Source organism: Balaenoptera musculus, chromosome 11, assembly GCF_009873245.2.
Source record: "Balaenoptera musculus isolate JJ_BM4_2016_0621 chromosome 11, mBalMus1.pri.v3, whole genome shotgun sequence".
Classification (NCBI taxonomy): domain Eukaryota; kingdom Metazoa; phylum Chordata; class Mammalia; order Artiodactyla; family Balaenopteridae; genus Balaenoptera; species Balaenoptera musculus.
This window is the reverse complement of record NC_045795.1, coordinates 16,507,342-16,528,914: the sequence shown is the minus strand read 5'-3', so window position 1 is coordinate 16,528,914 and position 21,573 is coordinate 16,507,342. Positions and strand designations below refer to the sequence as shown.

General features: G+C 38.8%; 1 protein-coding gene across 3 annotated transcripts in view; it reads right to left on the bottom strand.

Annotated features, from left to right (window-relative positions):
• CDKAL1 (CDK5 regulatory subunit associated protein 1 like 1) overlaps nt 1-21,573 on the bottom strand; it is a 657,693-nt gene that overhangs the window by 116,808 nt on the left and 519,312 nt on the right. For all 3 annotated transcript variants that reach the window (XM_036869715.1, XM_036869716.1, XM_036869717.1), the window contains one exon: nt 13,460-13,522. In XM_036869715.1, coding sequence (XP_036725610.1) covers nt 13,460-13,522 — 63 coding nt within the window. The remainder of the gene's footprint in view (nt 1-13,459; nt 13,523-21,573) is intronic.

Below are 21,573 nucleotides of genomic sequence, written 5' to 3'. Positions count from 1 at the left end.
GGCACATGAAAAGATGCTCAACATCACTAATTATTAGAGAGATGAAGATCAAAACTACAATGAGGTATCACCTCACACGGGTCAGAATGGCCATTATCAAAAAATCTAGAAACAATAAATGCTGGAAAGGGTGTGGTAAAAAGGGAACCCTCCTGCACTGTTGGTGGGAATGTAAATTGATACAGCCACTATGGAGAAGAGTATGGAGGTTCCTTAAAAAACTAAAAATAGAACTACCATACGACCCAGCAATCCCACTACTGGGCGTATACCCTGAGAAAACCATAATTCAGAAAGAGTCATGTACCACAATGTTCACTGAAGCACTATTTACAATAGCCAGGACATGGAACCAAACTAAATGTCCACTGACAGATGAATGGATAAAGAAGATGTGGCACATATATACAATGGAATATTACTCAGCCATGAAAAGAAATGAAACTGAGTTATTTGTAGTGAGGTGGATGGATCTAGAGTCTGTCATACTGAGTGAAGTAAGTCAGAAAGAGAAACACAAATATCGTATGCTAACGCATATATATGGAATCTAAGGGAAAAAAAATGGTGCTGACGAACCTAGTTGCAGGGCAGGAATAAAGAGGCAGACACAGAAAATGGACCTGAGGACATGGGGTGGGAGGGCAAAGCTGGGGCGAAGTGAGAGTAGCATCGACGTATATACACTACCGAATATAAAATAGTTGGCTGGTGGGAAGCAGCAGCATAGCACAGGGAGATTGGCTCAGTGCTTGGTGATGACCTAGAGGGATGGGATAGGGAGGATGGGAGGGAGGTTCAAGAGGGAGGCAATATGGGGACATTTGTATGCATATGGCTGATTTGCTTTGTTGTACAACAGAAACTAACAGTATTGTGAAGCAATTATACTCCAATAAAGATCCATTAAAAAAAAGAGGAACAAGGAGCTCTTTATGTACTGATTGAAATCATCTCCAAGATACACTGTAAAGTGAAAAAGAGAAGAATTTGTAGTATGTTAACATCTGAATTAAAAAGGGCATGTATCTACATAAAGACACATAGGAAGGTATGTGTTTCTATATGCAGAAAACAACTCTAGAAGCATATACACAAAACCAAAAACAGTGATTGCCTCTGGAGGGGAACAGGGATCTATAGGATAGTGTTAGGAGGGAGACTTTCTTTGAACATGGTTTTAAGTGCGTATATTACCTATTTTACAATTAAAAACCAAGAACAAACTTAGTGCATCCTCCCACAGCTGTGGTCTTCATTACTACTGGAACATTCCGACTGTGTAGTGACATGGACAGAGCACCAAACTGGGAATTAAAAGGCTGAGTTTTCACCTTGTATTTGCTGTGGGATAATGTGTAAGTGCTTTGTACAGTTATGGTATGTAGAGCAAAAGAAGAATGAAACACACTTCATATATACAACTCATTAAATTCTAGAGCACAAGAAGAACGAAACACACTTCATATATACGACACATTAAATTCTAGTCCACCATTCAGGGTCTTCCCCTGGAGAGGGGGAAAAAAGACAAGTGAGATATGATCTTTGTCCTGTAGACATCCTCAGTGTAACAGAAGGAAACAGTTATATCAACAATAAATATATGACAGATCAAAATAATTACAATGCAATGTTTGTTGCCAACTCCTCTATTGCCCTATAGGGTTATAAGCATTTATGCCTGTCCCCTAGGAAAAGAATCATGATTGTTGAATGGCACTGAATTCTAAGAGCATGACAACTCAAAATAATACAGACATATGCATGTCATAGTGATAGCATGACAACAATTTTCTGTGAGCACCAGAAAGGATGCAAAGAAGGTAAAATTAAACTGGGTCATGAGAGATGAGTAAGAATTCAACAGGACAAGAGAGACTTTTCTTTACGTGTACAAGAGGTGGGCAGTGGGATTACATGAGCTCTCTAGTTTAAGAAGGGAGAATGGACGGACCCAGTGTTGATTTTCTGTGTTACTGTCTCCAGGGGTAAGGAAGTAGAGTTCCAGAATATGCCACCGGGTTGAAGATCCCAAGAATTACACCCCATACACTCCAAGCAGGAACATATTAGAGGGTAAAAAGCAAAACCATCTGAGAAATTGGGTGGAGAGATGTAAACGTATGTGGCATAGTAAGGAAATATGAGTACAAAGAATGGATAGGCGAAGGTAATCAGCTCGCAGGGAGAAAGACAAACTGAAAACCAATGGAAAGGAAGCACACAGGCCCAGAGTTACAGGGAGGGAGGCAAACGTAAAACGTTAACTACATCGTTTCAAATTAAATTAGAGAAAGAAAGTGCTGATATGAAATAAAGAGTGAGGAATACAGACAAAAAAGCAGCTTTAGAATTACCCCCCTCCAAAAAAAAGGCCTAAATTGAATTAGAGATTTCTGTTGTATGATTATATACTGGATTATTATACTTTACAGTAATTAAAAATGGAATATTCTCCTTTCTTACCCATGTGTGTGCCGTATAACGATAGAGCTAAATTATAAAGAACTTGAGCTTTTAAAGCTCCTTTATTTTTATTTGACACGTGCATTTAAAATACCTCTGGACATCTGAAAAGCACCCAAAGGTACAGTGTTGAATAATGGAAAATATTAACAATCATTAGAAAAAGCTGTTTACCTTATTTTCTTCCAGGTACCAAAAGTCTCTAGCTTTCTAATTTCAAGAGAAGAGTGTTAATGTATACATTAAAAAAGCACCATAGATGCTAACTGTAATTATGTCTTCTTAACCTTGCACAGAGACCCTGGAGAGAATGAATTATTGGCCCATGGAAATATTTTCATTTCACTATTCTTTGTCAAGAGAATTCTGGAAATTGTGCAAGTCAGCATCTGTATCGAAGGCTGGTGATCATAGGAGAGTGGTACATAGACTGGGGCCTTTAGCCGCTGTTAATAATGTGCCTAGGAAGACAGAGGCCAGGCCTGGGGAGCCAACTCCGTAAACAGCATCAACCCACACTGCACCAATCAAAGGATTTTCAACCATCTGAAAACTTGAGCAGCAGAGCTAGAGACGAAAAAAATCAGTAATAGCTTCCTCATTTCTCTAGTGGATGCCTGCATTACTTGCTTTAAGCATCAATGGCATTAATGCTTTTTAGTGCATCTCAATTAAAAATAACTTCAGCTACAAAGAAGTCATTAATATATTTTACGATAAAATGTATTGCTGAGAAACAAAGTGTACTTTTCAGGGGGGGTTTGAAAATTCTTCCTTGAAAATAAGGTACGGGCACTTTTTAATTTAACTTCTCTTTGTGTCTTCCAAGCAATTTTCCAAACAGGTTTCCCAAGATAAAACATGGTCATAAGATTTTAGAGAACAAAAGTTAAATGAGTAACTTGTTTTATCTTCTTAATTAAAATTGTGAATGTCTGAAAAACTATGTCTGACGTTGGTGTCAGCCTTTGACAGGGAGGCCACGCACATTATACAACAATGGGGTTAGGAGTAGGAAGAAACTTGCTCATATCCTTCACATTATATACAGGGGAGGTTTTAAAATCATTTTTTATTTCGTTCCATTTTGGATATTCTTTTCCCTTTCATCTATCTCAATTTGCTGAAGTGAAAAGTGTAATGTACATGCAACTGGGGTTGCCAGATAAAAACAAAACACCCACTTACATATGAATTTCAGATAAATAAATTTTTTTTGATAAATGAATAAATTTTTAGTATAAATAAGGCCCACATATTGCATGGGACATACTTATACTAAAAAACAAAAACAAACAAACAAACAAAACCCTCACTGTTTATCTGAAGTTCAAATGTAACTGGATGTCCTGTATTTTCATTTGCTAACTGGCAACCCAACATGCAACAGGCCTAACATATCAAGTGGAGGGTGTGCTAAGTCTGCTGTTGGGAAAGGTTGGTAAGTGGTAGTGCCCACTGGTGGTGAGACATAGAAAAAAGGTTTGGGGCAGGTATGTATCAAGAAGGAAAGGACTGGTGATATGTTTTAACTGCATGCAAAGACTGATGTTAGAGGACCAGCATGGGGGTGACTGCTGGAGCAGTCAGAGGCAAGTAGCCCGGGGATGAGTGGTACATGCACATACTCTGGCTCTTGGTGCAATGCAGCTCCTCTCCCTTCCTCTGCTGATTTCTTCCTTATGCTAGTGAATTTCGTAGAGGCAGTATACAATCAATGACAGTAGAAACTGAGATACTTTTAGGCCTGATAAATAATTTAAAATATAGTAACTGCCATTTCTATGTAGATTTTCTTTTTTATTTATTTTTGAATTGAGGTATAATTGAAATACATTATGTTAGTTTCAGGTGTACAACATAATGATTCAATATTTGTATATACTACAGAATGATCACAGTGGGTCCAGTTAACATGTCACCATACATACAAGATTTTCTTCTTTCAATGAGAACTTTTAAGATTTACTCTCTTGGCGACTTTCAAATACACAATACAATATTATTAACTATAGTTGCCATGCTGTACATTGCATCTCCATGACTTATTTATTTTATAACTGGAAGTTTGTACCTTTTGACTCCCTTCACCCATTTCTCCCACCTGCCACAGCCTGCCTCTGGAAACCATCAATCTGGTTTTTTTTTAAATCTGTAAGTTTGTTTTGTTTTGTTTTAGAGTCCACATTTAAGTGAGATCATACGGTATTTGTCTTTCTGTGCCTGACTTATTTCACTTAGCATAATACCCTCAAGGTCCATTCATGTTGCTGCAAATAGCAAGACTCCCTTTTATGGCTAAATAATATTCCAGTGTGTGTGTGTGTATATACACACACCTCATTTTCCTTATCCATTCATCTATCGATGAACACTTAGGTTGTGTTTCCATGTCTTGACTATTGTAAATAATGCTGCAATGAACAATGGGGTGTATACATCTTGTTGAGTTAGTGTTTTTATTTTCTTTGGATAAATACCCAGAAGTGGAATTGCTGGATCATTTGGTAGTTCTGTTTTTAATTTTTTGAGGAACTGCCATACTGTTTTCCACAGAGGCATGGCCAGTAATAGTGCACAAGGGTTCCCTTTTCTCCAGATCCTCGCCAACACTTATTGCTTGACTTTTTGATAACAGCCATTCTAACAGGTGTGAGGTGATATCTCACTGTGGTTTTGATTTGCAGTTCCCTGATGATTAGCAATGTTGAGCATCTTTTCAGGCACCTGTTGGTCATCTGTATATCTTCTTTGGTAAAATGTCTATTTTGATCCTCTGCCCACTTTTCAATTGGATTGTTTGTGGGTTTTTTTGCTATTGAGTTGTATGAGTTCTTTATATATTTTGGATATTAAGCTCTTACCAGATATATGATTTGCAAATATTTTCTTCCATTTGCTAGGTTGCCTTTTCATTTAGGTGATAGTTTCCTTTGCGGTACAGAAGCTTTTTAGTTTGATGTAGTCCCACTTGTTTATTTTTGCTTCTGTTGCCTTTTAGATTTTCTTTTGATTAATTTTTTATCAGTACTTTTATACTGAATGTTAGCAAAATATTTGATCATGAACTTTGTTTTTCCCTATTGCTGATATTTCCTGGGAGTAGCTGGGTGGGAAGGTGGAGGGAAGAGAATACGCTACTAAACAGGACATTAAGTCAGGACCTGGGGAACGTTCTGACTTTTGCCTCATGACACCACCTGCCCATGAAATAAGTCGCTAATGCTAGCTGGTGTCCTGAGAGATGGAACAGGACAGCAGTCTACCAGTTTCTAACCTGCCCTACTGCCATTTTCCCATCTCCATTGGACTTCAGTTGATTCTCTCCTTAACCTTTCTCTGGGCTCCAGGGTTTTAGGCTGGCGTGCCCTATTTCCCTGGCTTGGACATCCCCTGTTGTTTTGGCCCTAAAGAACTCCCATCCTTTGGCTGGAACTTGCCCCATTCCCACCCTCACAGAGGGGAGCTGAAAGGAGAGCGAGGTGAACAGGGCTCTGTGAGAAAAAGTGTGCCCGACAGCGCTTAAGAGTCATCTGCTAGTCTCTGATGATATCAGCCCTGATGTACAGCTTAAGTCAAGCTTCCTTTGCCCCAGGCTGATGGTGAGTTAATCAGACAGGGGAAGAGTGGAGGTGAGGGCGGCCGTGGTCAGCACAAGCTTGGCTGCTTTACTGTCTGCTTTACAGGGAGGCCAGTCAATGGAATCCTTGACACTCTTCCCCTGGACTGTTGCCGTCCTTTCTCTCTCCTTATTCCTTCTCCTACCTCTGTTTCTACATAGAGTTTGCCTATTTAGATTTAGGGGTTGGAGGGAAAGAGGCAGGGTAAGAAGGCCCATCTGGACCTTGAACTTAAGCTGTGTTTGTCAGTCCACCTTTATCAGAGCCTCTTACTCAGCAGATTTGCAGCTACTCACGGCATAGGGGTGATAAGCATGGACTCTGGAGCTAGAATGCTCTATAACTTACTAGCTGTGTGACCTGGAGCAGTTACTTAATCGGTGTCTCAGTTTCCTCATCTATAAAACAGGGGATAATAACAGTACTTACAGGGTTGGTATAAAGATTAAATGAGTTATGTGTATATGTAAAGCTTGGAGAATATTACCAGTTACAGGGCGCGCTGTAAGTAGTTTAATAATAATGATAATAATAATGATAATATAACAATAATAATAAAGGTCCAATCAGATTCCAGTCTCCTTGTCAATCCTCAGGGTAACTGCCAGAGCAGAATTCTGACATCTATGGGTCCCTGGATATATCATTTCAACATCACTAAAATCTCTGCCATTTACACATACTTCCATACCACCTACCCCTGCATTTACAGTAACAAGGTAAATTAAATCAACATGTAAAAGAATAATGTTTGATTTTTAGAACAATGCCATGTTAGAAGGAAAAGAAAAAAATACATAGGTACAGTATCAAAGTTAGGCTCAAGGAAACATGACCTGTTACTCAACTTGAATCACAAGCTGAGGAAAGTTAAAAATAAGGAAAATGCTTTTGGATCAGGTTGGCATTCATCAGGAAGCAAAAGCGTGGCTAGAGATACCTATTGTTGAAGCTGGAAGCAGCTGAACTATATCTGCCTCTTCGGTAACAATTATATGGTCACCTAGAGAAGGAAGCACAGATTTTACACCAAAAGAGCTTTTTAGTATGTCCATTATTTTGAGGCTGAGTTATTCAACCGACTTTAGAGTGGAGTTCATGGAGCCAATGAAATGGGTTTAATATTTACTGAAGCGCTCACTTCCTTGTGTTTCAAGGCCATAACCTGAGCATGGTTTTAGTATGACACATGTTAACGTGACAATAAGGGAACTCAAACAGTTAGAAGCTAATCCAATTGTTCCTGATATTTAGCAACATCCCGAAAATTACTTTTTAAACATTTTTTAGTCTTTGCCAGAGACGGGGAACGGAGGCAAGTGCACAAATGGCTTTGGCCAACCTGCTGCAGAGAACTGTTCTAAGCATGGCATAAACATGCCAAATCAATAACTTGTTTCTTTCTCTGCATGTGCCATGAAAATCTGGCTATCGTAGAGTGCCGGATCCATTAAAAACTGAATTTGCTGTTTCCAGACAGCAGATAGCTCAAAGCTCAACAGGGCCAGCAGGCAATAATCCAAGTCTGCATCTCCCTCTCTAAAGCACAACCCACAGCACTCTGCTGCTGCATGATGTTATTCAAAGCACAGGGGACGAGGAAGGTTTGACAGTACTGTAGCTGCCTGAGGATGGAGTCAACTGGCCATTATTCTTCAAACATAAAGAGCTGGATAAAGTAACTCTTATCTTAAATCACTAGACATATTTGATTAATGGAGAAGTGTAAATCAATACATGATTTTCCGAAACGAAACCGTCCCTTTTGCTTAAGGTATGATATATGTATTTATGAAACTTGATGTCATAGAGACTACTAATCTCTTAAGGGAAGAAAGGGGGGTGTATAACTGAAGACTTTTTCTGTCCCAAGACTTCTGGAATAGATTGGGCTTCTGCCCAAATGAAGCCGCAGAAAATATAATTTTACATTTTTTATTATATAGTTCACTGTGCACTAGGAGATATGAATTCCTGCAAGTGGCTGTATTCATGACAGTTCTTAAGGTAGTCTTAGAAGGGTGGATAAGGGAAATACATATCAACTTTTTCTGTATACTTAATACTTCAGTTAAAAATGCATTGTACTGGGGCTTCCCTGGTGGCGCAGTGGTTGAGAATCTGCCTGCCAATGCAGGGGACACGGGTTCGAGCCCTGGTCTGGGAGGATCCCACATGCCGCGGAGCAACTGGGCCCGTGAGCCACAATTACTGAGCCTGAGCGTCTGGAGCCTGTGCTCCGCAACAAGAGAGGCCGCGATAGTGAGAGGCCCGCGCACCGCGATGAAGAGTGGCTCCCACTCGCCGCAACTGGAGAAAGCCCTCACACAGAAACGAAGACCCAACACAGCCAAAAATAAACGTAATAAATAAATAATAAATAAAAATTAAAAAAAAATGCATTGTACTGATTCACTACTTACAAGTATTCACTCAAGTTAGGCCTAGAGTAATCTTTAGGATAAAAATATCTTATAATAATTCTCAAAGGCTTTAATATTTTTACAGTATCTAATTATATGAATGAATAATTTGGGGGAAGACTGATTCTACCCTTCTCACTTTTTATGCTCACACATATTTTCTGTCCTTAACCCAATTACCAATACATGTTCAACCACTCTTTCACTACTTCTCTTTTATTAAACCACTCTCTATAGTAATACATACTTCATTTATCCAACCTTATTAAGAACCAGCTGTTCCTAAGAGAGTTTTCAAGATAAATGAAATTTATTCGTAAAATAGTTTGTAAAAATAGATTATACACATCTCTACTATTTTTAAACAAAACATCTGTTTCTTGATATAATTTTGGTCCTATTATTTTACTCTGGGACTACAAAAATGTATTATAGGGATATTTGGGTCCAAATGAAGTGGACTTGGGCAGCTGCACTTTTAGAGTCCCTCTGTTAATGACTTAGAGCTTTTACGGCCTTGTGCTTGCCTTCATTTTGTATGCCGCCACTTCTTAATGGAGCTCTGACTTCTTGAAGCAATAACTACCCTCTTTTTAACTGCTGCTAGGGTTGACTGTGGTTTGGGAAGCCAGGCATCTATGTTTGTTAGAACTATTAAAAAAAAAAAAAAACTGGACTGTTTGTGGATGGAGAACTGAAGAAGTAATGAGGCGGGGAGAGAGAATTAGATGATTTTGACAGTCTGGGCCTAGGCTGGCTTACTTTCAGGTTCCCGGCTGTGTTTTTGACGGCTAAGATTGCTACATAAAATCCCTCGGAGTGAGTGATTTTCTATCTATTCACATGCTAACTTATCAAGTGTATTCACACGCAGCTGTTTTTTTGGACATGTGAGTTTGTTTACAGTTCAAGTGATACATGTCTATGTGTGTAGAAAAGTCATTAAAAAAAAATTGGTCACCAAAAGACAAAGAAAAGTTTATTGCACCAACACAGGAGCCATATAATAATGTTTCTACTTGTCCGTTGATTTATGTAGGAAATGTAGAACATTTTACAAATGTAGAAAATTATTAAAACAACAACAGTCACTAAAAGAAAATGAGAAGCCCACTTCACAAAATACAGAAACTGTAACAGTGACAACCTGTTAAAAACTCACTTTTAATGGTCAAGTATATGTTAATTCATATAGATTATTTGTTTAAATAATCTCTGCCCCTTAAGTTCCATTAAGAGTTCTAATAAAAGAATAATGGAATAGGAACTTATTCAATTTTGCAGATGTTAAAAACCACTATAGATCTAAACGGAACTGTGTACTTTTTTCTTTCCAAGTATTTTCATATTTTATAGTAGCTTTTTACAAAAGCAGATTATAAAAAACATCTGTGTTTAGCTAATAAACCTAGATTTCTCCAAACACATAATTCTGATAAAATCTAACAAGAAAGAAAAGAAGGAAGGAAGGAAGGAAGGAAATAAGAAAGAGAGAGACATCTTTTATATGCATGGCAATATTTTCATCAGGCCGAAGATAAAAAGCATATGCTAATTTGCATACTTTTAATAAAAGTGTTCTAATTACAGCCTCTTCTACTTACCTGTGACTTCTCCAAAGGAAAAATTCAACTCCAGGTTGGCTGCCTGTGAAGTGGAAGACCTCTGTCCCTATAATCTTCCTGGTAGCTAGTATGATGTGTTTACAGAAATTCCAAGCTATGTTTATTATATGTTTATTAAAATAACAGAGGAAAGAATATAATGTTCAAAATACAATCAGATTACCTGCTGCTTTGGATTCCCTTTACCAATGTTCCCTTTTATTAGGATAGATATGTGGGAATTAGGTTTGGTCAAGCCTTTCTGTGTAAGTTTGTATTATGAGAACTCCGAAAAACAATTTTTTAAAAAATGGACATGGGACCAGAGATAACAATCCAAACTGAAATTCGTCCCTTCTCCAGCAAAATTTGTCTTAGAGTCTAAAAAAACAAATCAGGTATTTTTCTTAAGACTAATTTTGAATGCTCATTTTGCCCTAAGCTTTATTTGCTTTTTGCAACAGCACCTAAGAGAAAACAAACTGACCATTTACAACCTAAACAATGGCTTTACAGTATGATTAAGAAATGCACCTGGCTTCACTCAAACAACAAATTTGTTTAACCTGGTGACTTTCCTGTGTCTGGGGTCAGGCAGGAGCAGTCTTGGTTGGGGGGAAGGAAAGGAGAGCAAATATAACTGACTCACTGAGAACAAAACGGTGGTACCAACGCCCCTTTGTAATTACAACTGTTTTAACAGTTTCTTGTAGGCAAGGCTATCATTTAAGTGACCCACTATAATTTGGGATGAAGCCCCAGGAAATTATGCCAACTCTAGAACAGGAGTTGCATTTCTGAGTTTACTCAGCATAATGAACCCACTGAAATGCTGCGTATTCCTTCTTTGGTACAAATTTACATCAAGGGAAAAATGAACAATTAAAAAAATTTAGCTAGAGAGGAAAAGAATACCACAACATTCACTCCCAGGAGCAGACCATAGTTTATTTTACTTCTTGCATCATTTTTACTATGGAAAATTTCAATCATATAAAAAAATACACAGAGTAGAATGATGAACCCCTACAAACCAATAATTCAGTTTCAATAATCATCAACACATGGCCAACCTTATTTTACTGTGCACTACCCACGTTCCTCCTTTGATTCTTTTTTAAAGCAAATCCCAGACAGCCTATATTTTATTTTATATAAGCTTTATATAAGCTTTTATTTATGACATATGTATATATTTAACCTGAAGATCACTCCAGAAATCTCATTGAGCATGAGATGTTTAAACCAACTTTAACCACGTCTTACAAAACGTTTTACACTAACGTTTTTTCTGCCTAGAAAACGAATTTGTTCGAATATAATTGGGTAATTAAAAGTGACAAAGTAACTCGAATCACAGCCTTCTATTATTTTATTTATGGGGAAAAAAGGAACATTCTAATATTGAGAAAATAGTGCACGTTACTCAATCCCTGTGATTCTAGGCTTTGGGGACACTGACCAACAAGAGACACAGTTAAAAGTAACACGGTTAGACTTGCCTGGCTGGAGCTTAGAAAATCCGGAGGAGGCAGTAAGGGGCAGGAGCTAGAAGGAAAACTTTTCCCTTTTCCTTTACTACACATATAGAATAAAACAGAATGCCAACAGGCTAAACCTTGGGAGCTTGAAAAACCACTCATCAAGCAGTCCAGCTACTTAACAATAATTTATTACCGATCTTAAAGCAAAGATCAAAAGGAACTCCATCTAGCATTTTACATTCAATTCCTCACTGCCTGATGACTAATTTGTAGAGGAATGAAGTCTTCACAAGGGAAGCCAAAATCATCTGAGGTGACTTTGATACAGTGCCACAAAGGATATGAAGAGGAAGCTGGGAGAAGCTGTGAATGGCGAAGTTCCATTAAGAGTTCTAATAAAAGAATAATGGAATTTCCCTTAACTGTGAATTAAAAAAATGTTCGAAGTGGGCAAAATTTAGACAAGTCAGGCAAAACCTTTGATTTGTCATAGCCTCTTGTTGTTGCTGTTGTTAAATGTTAACTTCAGCCACTGTTGCATTTATGTTTATTAAAATGGCATCGTCTAAAAAAAAATGCAACTTCCCCATCAGAAATCTGGCCAATCTCATTCCTTTTGCTCTTGTACTACTTATCAGCCTGCACCTTCAGCCTGCGTTGTCAGACATGCCTGGCTCGCTCAATCGCTTTCAAACAAATTGCCATATTCTGCAAAGTGAACTGATTTAACTTGAAAAATGTAACTTGAAATGATAAAAGTTTTAGTCTTGTATATCGCCGCGGTCACGTGGAATATAAACACCTCTTCTGACAAATTTCTGATGCTTAAGTCAACTGTTCACTATAGAAACACTAGAAGCTATTCAAATTCTTTCAACTTCTATGAACAACTGGCACAATTTTTTCCTCCTGAATCCAGACATCTCTGTATTCTCAAATGAGGAGAGTAGTTTTCACACTACTTATTTTGGCTAGTTAAAAAATCCCTACCACATGTCTCCTTGTAGATTCATAGATAAAGATTTAAGTTTATATTAGCATTTCAACTGTGCGAATGTTTTGTTTGCTTCTGAAATCACCTCGAATTAACAGATTTACTGGAACCTTATATGATATAGAAGTTTTGTACAAGTCTCAGAATACTTTAATGTATTTCCCGATGAAGATGTGGTGTTGAGCGTTTTCTTTAAAAAGTTATGTTTTTTTTTTTTTTAAAGAGAACTTATCCTTTACAAATATATGGTGAAATACTTATAAGTGAAGAGATGTTTGAGAATTCTTCAAATATAGGAAGTGGAGAGTGTGGGTATAAATGAAACAAGACTGGCCATGGGTCTATGAAGCTATGGGATGGGGATGCAGGGGTCATTACACTACTCGGTCTTCTGTGTAGCAAAACTCTCGGGAGTGAATATTTCAGTTATGATTCTCGGCACTGCTTTTTGTTAGGATTTTTATTTAGAAACATAACTTTCTGTCAGAAGCAATGGAGAACCAACAGTTGGCAGATAATATTTCAACTGTCTCTACCAATTCCAAAGCCAGGTTCGTCTACTACACTGTTTGGAAAGAAAAAACCCACCAATCAAAAAACACTCCCAAATCTGTCTTTTCACAGTCTTTGAGATTTCAGTGATGATATGTAACTAGATTTTAATATGCATAAAATAGAATTATTTTAGTTCAGAAATACAGATCTTCTCTTTTCTTTACAAGAGATAAAGAGTTAAACAATTAAAACTGAAATATAAATGTAATTGGTAACTGTAGTTCAAAATCACTATATACTGGTGAAAAGTGTGCTATACGTTCAGAAGGACTTCTACTACCCAGGAACACTGATAACATTCTTCTCTTACCTTGTGATCATATGGATTGTAGGAATGAAATACTTGAGAAAGATCTTTTGTTCTTTGCTTTTTCTGTGGAAGAAAACACAAACATGTGAGTACACTGGTGGCAAAAATATACACATGTGTATCTGTCTGTCTGTATGTATGTATGTATGTATCTGCTTTACAACATTGTTTATTTAGAGATTCCTCCTTTGTGCAAGCTGAGGGGCTACACTGTCAACCTGGGACAAATGGATATAACCAGAAACCAAGGCCACTTGATGGCTATGTGGGTCACTGTCACAGACCAGTGAGGCAACCTCCTTCTAGAAGGTTCCATAATTAAAACTCTATTTATAATAAATGCATAATTCAGAGACTAAAATGAAGAAGAAACTATGAGAAGAAAGAAAAACATATTTAGGACACTTTCAATTTCATTGCAATACCAACTTCAGTTACTCTGAGTTAGGCACTAGCACGCATCCATTTAAACAAGCAACATGCCTACTTCAGGCCTCCTGGTCACAGCCTGGGTCTGTCTGCTGGAGCCTGCAGCTGTGAGGCTATCTTTGCTCTGTCACTGCTATACAGTGACATAGATATGTATATATGGCACTGTTATATATATGGTGTCTCACACACACTAGGCCCTCAATAAATATTTGCTAAACTAATGAATAAATGAATATACCTGAGTTAGGCATAAAACTATTGTATCGGTAATGATGACATGTAAGTCTCATATACAGTTATGAACAGAGAAGCCTCTCTTCACTTCCAATGATGTTTTCATCATTAGAAGAAGCCGGGCTTCTCCACCTCCTGCTCCTCAGTGTCTGTGACAATGAAGAAGTGTGCGGTTCTCTTGTGAGAGTTACTGTAAGAATCAGCTTGTTTACTAATCCACTGTGATCTGTCCACCCCCCCATAGCCACGATGAGCAATTTTGTGGATGGTTCCAGACCTTCTGTGCATATATCTTCACACACAATTGATTACTATTATTTTCAAAGAAAAGGAATCATTTCGTATACACTGTTCTGAAATTTACTTTTTTCCTCTTCACAATTTATCCTTGCCAAACTTAAATGCTTATATATCCAGCTCTGCAATCCCTTAGACAGAGTTCTGAAATCCAAAAACTTCTGAAATCTGAACTTTTTTCCTGAAATGCATTTCAGTTTATAAATATAATGATAATCTTTGCACAAACATCTTTGCCAGCTTGAGTGTGTGTATTTTTTTTAAAAAAGATAAATTATGGGGCTTCCCTGGTGGCGCAGTGGTTGAGAATCTGCCTGCCAATGCAGGGGACACGGGTTCGAGCCCTGGTCTGGGAAGATCCCACATGCCACGGAGCAACTGGGCCCGTGAGCCACAATTACTGAGCCTGCGCGTCTGGAGCCTGTGCTCCGCAACAAGAGAGGCCGCGATGGTGAGAGGCCCGCGCACCGCGATGAAGAGTGGTCCCCACTTGCCGCAACTAGAGAAAGCCCTCGCATAGAAACGAAGACTCAACACAGTCATAAATAAATAAATAAAAGAACGTGAATTTCTTTAAAAAAAAAAAAAAAAAGATAAATTATGGAAGTCAGGTTGCAGGATCAAGTGGAATGCATGTTTATTACCTTGACAGAAACTGTCAAGCTGCCCCCTCCCCCAAACACTAGACCAGTGTGTCCTCTCATCAAGAGTGAAAGAGAAGAAGGGATTGTGGCTTAGGTTGGAAATTCTTAATTTCTCTTTTTCGTTTAAAGGTGAGAACATTTTTAAATTTAGAAAATAGATAAGACATTTTAAAAACAGATACTGAACATCATCCCAGCTGCTGATTATAGAATTTATTTCTTGTATTTATTTTTTATACATCATAGAGTTAGCCCACTACCACATCTTAAAATTCTGTCATGAGAGTGGCCTGTTTGTCCTTAATGCTGCCCCCATCTTGTTCCAGGTTCTACTCTGATGTTGTTAATGCTTGCCTGGTACCCATGTTTCCTAGGGAAGTGTTTCCTTCTTTAAACTCCAGCCTCCTCATGAGCACATCTGTCACACCTCCCCTACGCCATAGGTCTAGGCAGATCCCCGGCATAGGTTCTACATGACCTTGGGCAGCTACTTGGCTCAGCAGTCAGAGCTGATATGAATTAGGACCTTGTGTTAGAGTCATTTGTATACACTCACAGTTTTCCCAAAGATTAGTTCCCTACTTCAGAACTGTCTTTGGAGCCACAATTCCAGTTAGCAGTCCTTCAACTCACTTGGCCTGTTTCCACATTCTGACACCCACTAACAGTCATCTCTCCCTGCAGCTCAGCTAAAATTCCTACCTCCTCTGTCCAGCTCTGAGCTGTGCTTCTGACCACTGGGCTCGAAAATAATCTAACACTCCTTTTCTCTAGAGAGCAGAGATGTATCTCTAACAGTTTGGAAACAGTCCCCTGGCTCTATGAGCCCTGGAATCTGTTCTGAACAGGTCACTTGCCCGCCAAAGTTTTCATTAGCTTATAATTTTCTCTTTCCTTTCCATACACCCACTTAGTTGGTTTAACAGTTCTTGGCTTATACTTCAATCAGAAGAAAAATGACGGATATTAACACTTCCTTTGGTAAGAGACAATATAAAACACTGGGGAAATTTTTTTTCAGAAAGGAAATTATGCTTGAGAAGATAAAATAGGCAGCATATCAGTATTCAACTTAGGAGGTGTCCCAAGGACCAATCAGTCCCTAAAATGGTTGAGCTACCAGCTTGAGTTGGCAGGTGGATAAGGAATATTCAGAGGTTCTTTCATGTGATCTTTTTATGTGGGTTTGGATTTTATATCTTTATTTTGATTGCTAAAATCTAAATATACCTTCCATTATTTTGGGAAGAAAGTAGGGTATAAATAAAAAGCAAATAACACTATTCAGACTAAGCCCCAAAAGAAGACAGTGAGGAAAGAATGCCCCTTTTTTCTGACAACAAATTTATTATATACAACTACAGTAAAGTCTTGGCTATGAATATTGAAGGTTATATGTTACTAGTCCAGTTAACTGAACACCATTGCTATTTTTCCTGTGAGGTCAGAGTCATATAGCCCAGAACTGTATCTTCTGGGATCCAGAATAGGGATTGACAAATGATAGCCCCTGGGCCAATCCAGCCTATTGCCTGCTTTTGTAAATAAAATTGTACCGAAACACAGCCGCTCTCATTTTCTTATGTATTATCTATGGCTGCTTTCACGCTACAAGAGCAGAAGTTGAGTGGTTGCAACAGAGACCCTATAGTCCGTAAATCCTGAAGTATTTACTATCCGGCCCTTTACGGAAAAAGTCAGCCATCTCTCACCTAGAATCTCTATCTCTGACCACGTCCACTTCTGGCAATAGTCCCTTGACCCCCAAACCAAATGAACAACTAACTGTCCAGTAAAATTCCTTGTTCTTTCTGCTCACTGAATGAAGACAGTTCAAGAATCAACCCTAACGGATATCCTGACACATCAGGATGAACATATCAAGGAAAATAACAATTAGCTGTCTTGCTGTCTTGTTTGTAGGATTTTGCCTTCTGACCATTCTATATTCAGACAGAGAATGTTACAAGTTGTTTTCTAGAGCATGTTGAGATAGATGTAGGGCTCTTAGAGCCTTCTGTATTCACAATGTAACTGCGGATGGCAGAAACTCTGAGAAGAGACCCTTTACTAAGTTCTAGCGCTAAAGCCAAGGAGAAGGTTTCGTGTACGAGTAACTAAAGCATGGTCATTATTGCTATTGAGCCAGTTCCTCACGTGCAGACAATGTTAACAATACGAAGCTACAAGACCTGTTGAGCCTTGCTGTCAGCAGTTTTAACTGAAACGAAAAGCTGAGCCAAAAATGGAATAGTTAGGTAGTTTCCTATTGCATCATAGTGTGTGTCTAAATTACCTCCCACTTTTTCGCCTGTTAAAATAAACATCTCAGTCATGCAACCACCTGTTAATTCTCCAAGTGTTCAAAAAGTAAACGTGTCAAACAAGTTGTGTGATGAACTTGGAATGGGGGTGGCCAAAGTACAATGAGTATGGCAAACATCTCCCCGAGAACAGTACGAGGTGCCTTCAAGTCCACCTCGTCATTAATCTCAAGGTCCTGGCCACAGGGATGAGAGGATGGTAAAAAGTAACTACATGCCGAGTCCTGCAGTCTCTGTGGGTTGCAGCTGGGTTTAAAATGAGGCAGTATGCAAATATGGTAAAGTTTCTACATTTCTGACAAGCTGAACATCTGAAGATCTCTATCCTATAGGCATTTCCTGCCTATAGGAACTTTGAATTTCACTCTGCAAGGACAGAAAACACTGATGAACCCCTTTTATATCCATGTTTAAACTCCCTTTCAGACTAAACCAAACAAAATTAAAGGCTCCAAAGGAGGATTTTTAACAGTTCCGATTTCCAGATGATGTAATTATTTCAATTTTTATCAAAGGTAACAAAAGAGCTCGGATCTGAAAGACATTCCACATGTGATGAGAACCTGTATTTTGAACGTGAAGTTACACAATCAACTGAGTTTTAACAGTATCCACCAATTTAACTTCTCCTGGTTCCTCAAACGAATTCAGTGTTTTCTGTGCCCATTCGCTACTTGCAGATTAAAGTTTTCTCAAATAAAATAGTGTGATTATAAGGTAAAACCGTAATAACGCTATGAATGTCATTTCTACATACAGATTCTCAAAAATGATAAAACCTACAAGCTTTCAGAGAGTTCAGTGTGCTTAAGGTATATTATAATAAAATATAAATGTTTCAACAAATCCTCATCATACTTTGTGGTAAGGAGACAAAAGAGCAAGTTTGAGTTTCAATGTACTGACTTCTGATTTCTGGTTCCGCACATAAGGAACTTGGAAATTACCACTCTGTCCTCACAAGTAATAAGCTGAAAAGACTGAAAAACCACAAACTCAGGGAAAACTACTGCCCCTCCCCCGCCTGCCCCCCTCTACCCCCCTGCAACTGGAGAGACCAACAGGCAATCACAGGGAATGCAGCTTCCCAGGGCAGAGCGAATCCCTGTGGGAACCAGCGCTGGGGCAGGAAAACCGGAACTGTAATTGCCGGATTGTTGGAGGCCCGGTGCTAACAGCTCTAAGAGCTAAGGACTCCAGTGGGATTCAGTAGTAGGGGCCCTCACAATGTTGTGAGATTTACTAGCAGAAGCTCAATGAGGTTCCCACAGTAAATATCAGAGAAAATCCCCTTGGGCTTCCAGCAGAAGGAGAGGGAGAAGGAACCATTTTGAAATACACCAGTGCACTCTGTTTTTAACAAGGTCTGCCCTCAGGAGAAAGTAGCTAATCAAAGCTGAACCTGCTACGGTATTATTACCAGAGCCTAACTGACCTGGGGAATGGAATACCCAACTCCAGCCCACCTAGCCATCCTATCCCACCTAAGAGGAGAGAAAAATACCGAGAAGTGCACAGTCCAGAGGCCTAGGCTAACTAAAAGACTGAGATGTAATCATAGGAATGTAGAATATTTCCCCACCTCTCACATCTTGCCACATTACTAAAGGCAATTCCTTTTAAGCAGTGCATCACATCTGACTATCAATAAAAATCACAAGGTATGCCAAAGGCAAAAAACACCCACAATTTGAAGAGATAGAGCAAAAATCACAACCAGACATGACAGAAATGTTAGAATTATCAAAAATAATTCTGATTAATACACTAAGGGCTCTAATGGATAAAGGAGACAGCAAGAACAAATGGACAATGTAAGCAGAGAGATGGAAATCTTAAGAAAGAACCAAAAGAAATGTTAGAGATCAAAAATAATATAAAAGAAATGAAGAATGCCTTTATGGGTTTATTAATAGACTGAACACAGCTGAGGAAGGAATCTCTGAGCTAGAGGATTTCGCTAGAATCCTCGAAAACTACAAAGCAGAGAACAAAGACTGAAAGAAAAGAGAACAGAATATCCAAAGACTGTGGGATAACTAAAAAAGGTATGACATATGTGGTTATGGGACTACCAGGAGGAGAAGAGAGAAAAGAAAAGAAGAAATATTTGAAACAAGAATGACTGAGAATTTCCCCAAACTAAGGTCAGACACCAAACCACAGATCTAGGAAGCTCAGTGAACACCAAGCAGGACACATGCCAAGAAAACTACACCTTGGCATATCATTTTCAAATTATAGTAAATCAAAGATAAAGAAAAAAATCCTGAAAGAAGCCAGAGGGGAAAAAACACATTACCTATAGAGGAACAAAGGTAAGAGATACCTTTAACTTCTCCATAGAAACCATGAAGGCAAGGAGAGAATGGAGTGAAATATTTGAAGTGTTGAGAGAAAAAAAATCCACCAACCTAGAATTCTGTACCTTGCAAAATTATCTCTCAAAAATGAAGGAACAATGAAGACTTTTTCAGACAAAGAAAAACTGAGGAAATTTGCTGCCAGTAGACCTGCCTTGCAAGAAATGTTAAAAGGAGTTCTTTAGAGAAAAAGAAAATAATATATGTCAGAAATCTGAATCTACATAAAGAAAGCAAGAGCACTGAGGAAGGAATAAGTGAAAGTGAAATAATTTTAATTTTTCTTTCTCTTAATTGATCTAATAGATAACAGTTAGATAAAATAATAATAGCAACAATGTATTTGATTATGTATGCTTAAGTATATGTGAAATACATTACAGCAATGATACAAGGGATGGGAGGAAGGAATTAGGATTATTTTGTTATTACAAGGTATTCATACTACCTGTGAAGTTTTATCATCCTATGTAAAAGTGGATTTCTTTTACTTGGACTAGTTGTAAATGTATATTGCAAATTCTAGGGCAACTACTAAAGTAAGTTGTCCTTTTTGTTTTTGTTTTTGTTTTTTTAAAGTATAAATGATATGCTAAGAAAGGAGAGTTTCAACACACTTATTTTTTCCTGCTCCCTTTCTGGCAGAGAGCCTAAGAAGTGGCTAACTGATTAAGTGGCAAGTAGCAGCAGCAAAGTAAGAGTGAGAGGATAAGGAGCCAAGGAAACTCACCAATTGGACGATCGGGTTCTGAATGGCTGACCTTTGTGTCACGCGGGGGCAATGAAGACAAGAGGCAATGATGGTGCCATGGGGACTAAGAGACTGTGGCTCTAAATACATTCCAAGGGGCTGGAGTCAAAATTCCAGGTAATAACGGCTAGGGATCAAGGACTGGTCAGTTACTACATGACCGGGAAAGGACAGGCATTCCACCTCAGGAACCGTATCCTGAGGCAAAAGGGTGGAAACAGGCAAGAGTTGCAAGATAATAACAAAGACTAAGAATCAGAAGGGTTGTTGGTGAAGAACTAGGAACTGGGAGAATCACAGTGAGAACAGGGACTAAGCAAAAAGCAGTAAGAGACACTGAAGTCAGGGATAAGAAATGAAGTAGCCAGGAAACCTTCAGAGGTAAGTGAAGGCCTTGACTCCCAAGGATGTGGTCTGAGGCTGAGGCAGGTCTGATGTTTACCTTGGGCTCTTCTATTATACTTCCTGCAGGGGCAGGTTCCCCTAGTCAGCGTGTGGGCAATGCGGGGCCCATTAAACTCAGTCTGATATGGGACAGCATTTGGTTGAGGAGGGAAAATAGTATGGTGTACTGGGGAGGTCAGCTTTTGATAAAAGCAGAAAGAAAAGAACTGAGTCTATAGATAGATTATGCCATTTTACACTGTAAGAAAGTAGGTCGAGTATAGGAATGCTGAGGCAGAGAAAAAAGACGTAGCTTTGTTGAATCAAAGAAATGGCTAAATGATTAGAGCACACCAATGCAAGAAATGTGACAAATGATCAAATTTGAGTTGCAGAAAGAGTTTTGTTATGCTGTTAGAGATGGAGCATGGGAGCAAGGCTAGAGGCCGAAGACTGTGAGAAGAGGGTGCAGTGGTTCTGAAGAAATGACACCGTCCCAAAGGAAGCGAGGGGCAAGGGGAGTAGGCGAGATGGGTGTGAGCAATAGCTAAGAGGCAGGACAGGCGGCACTTGGTTAGACAGGAGTACAAGACAGGGGAGAGCAGAGGAAGACTCCAAGAGTTCTGACGCAGACAGCTGAGGGGAGAGTGGTACCCTGCACTGAGATAAGGAATCTAGACTGACA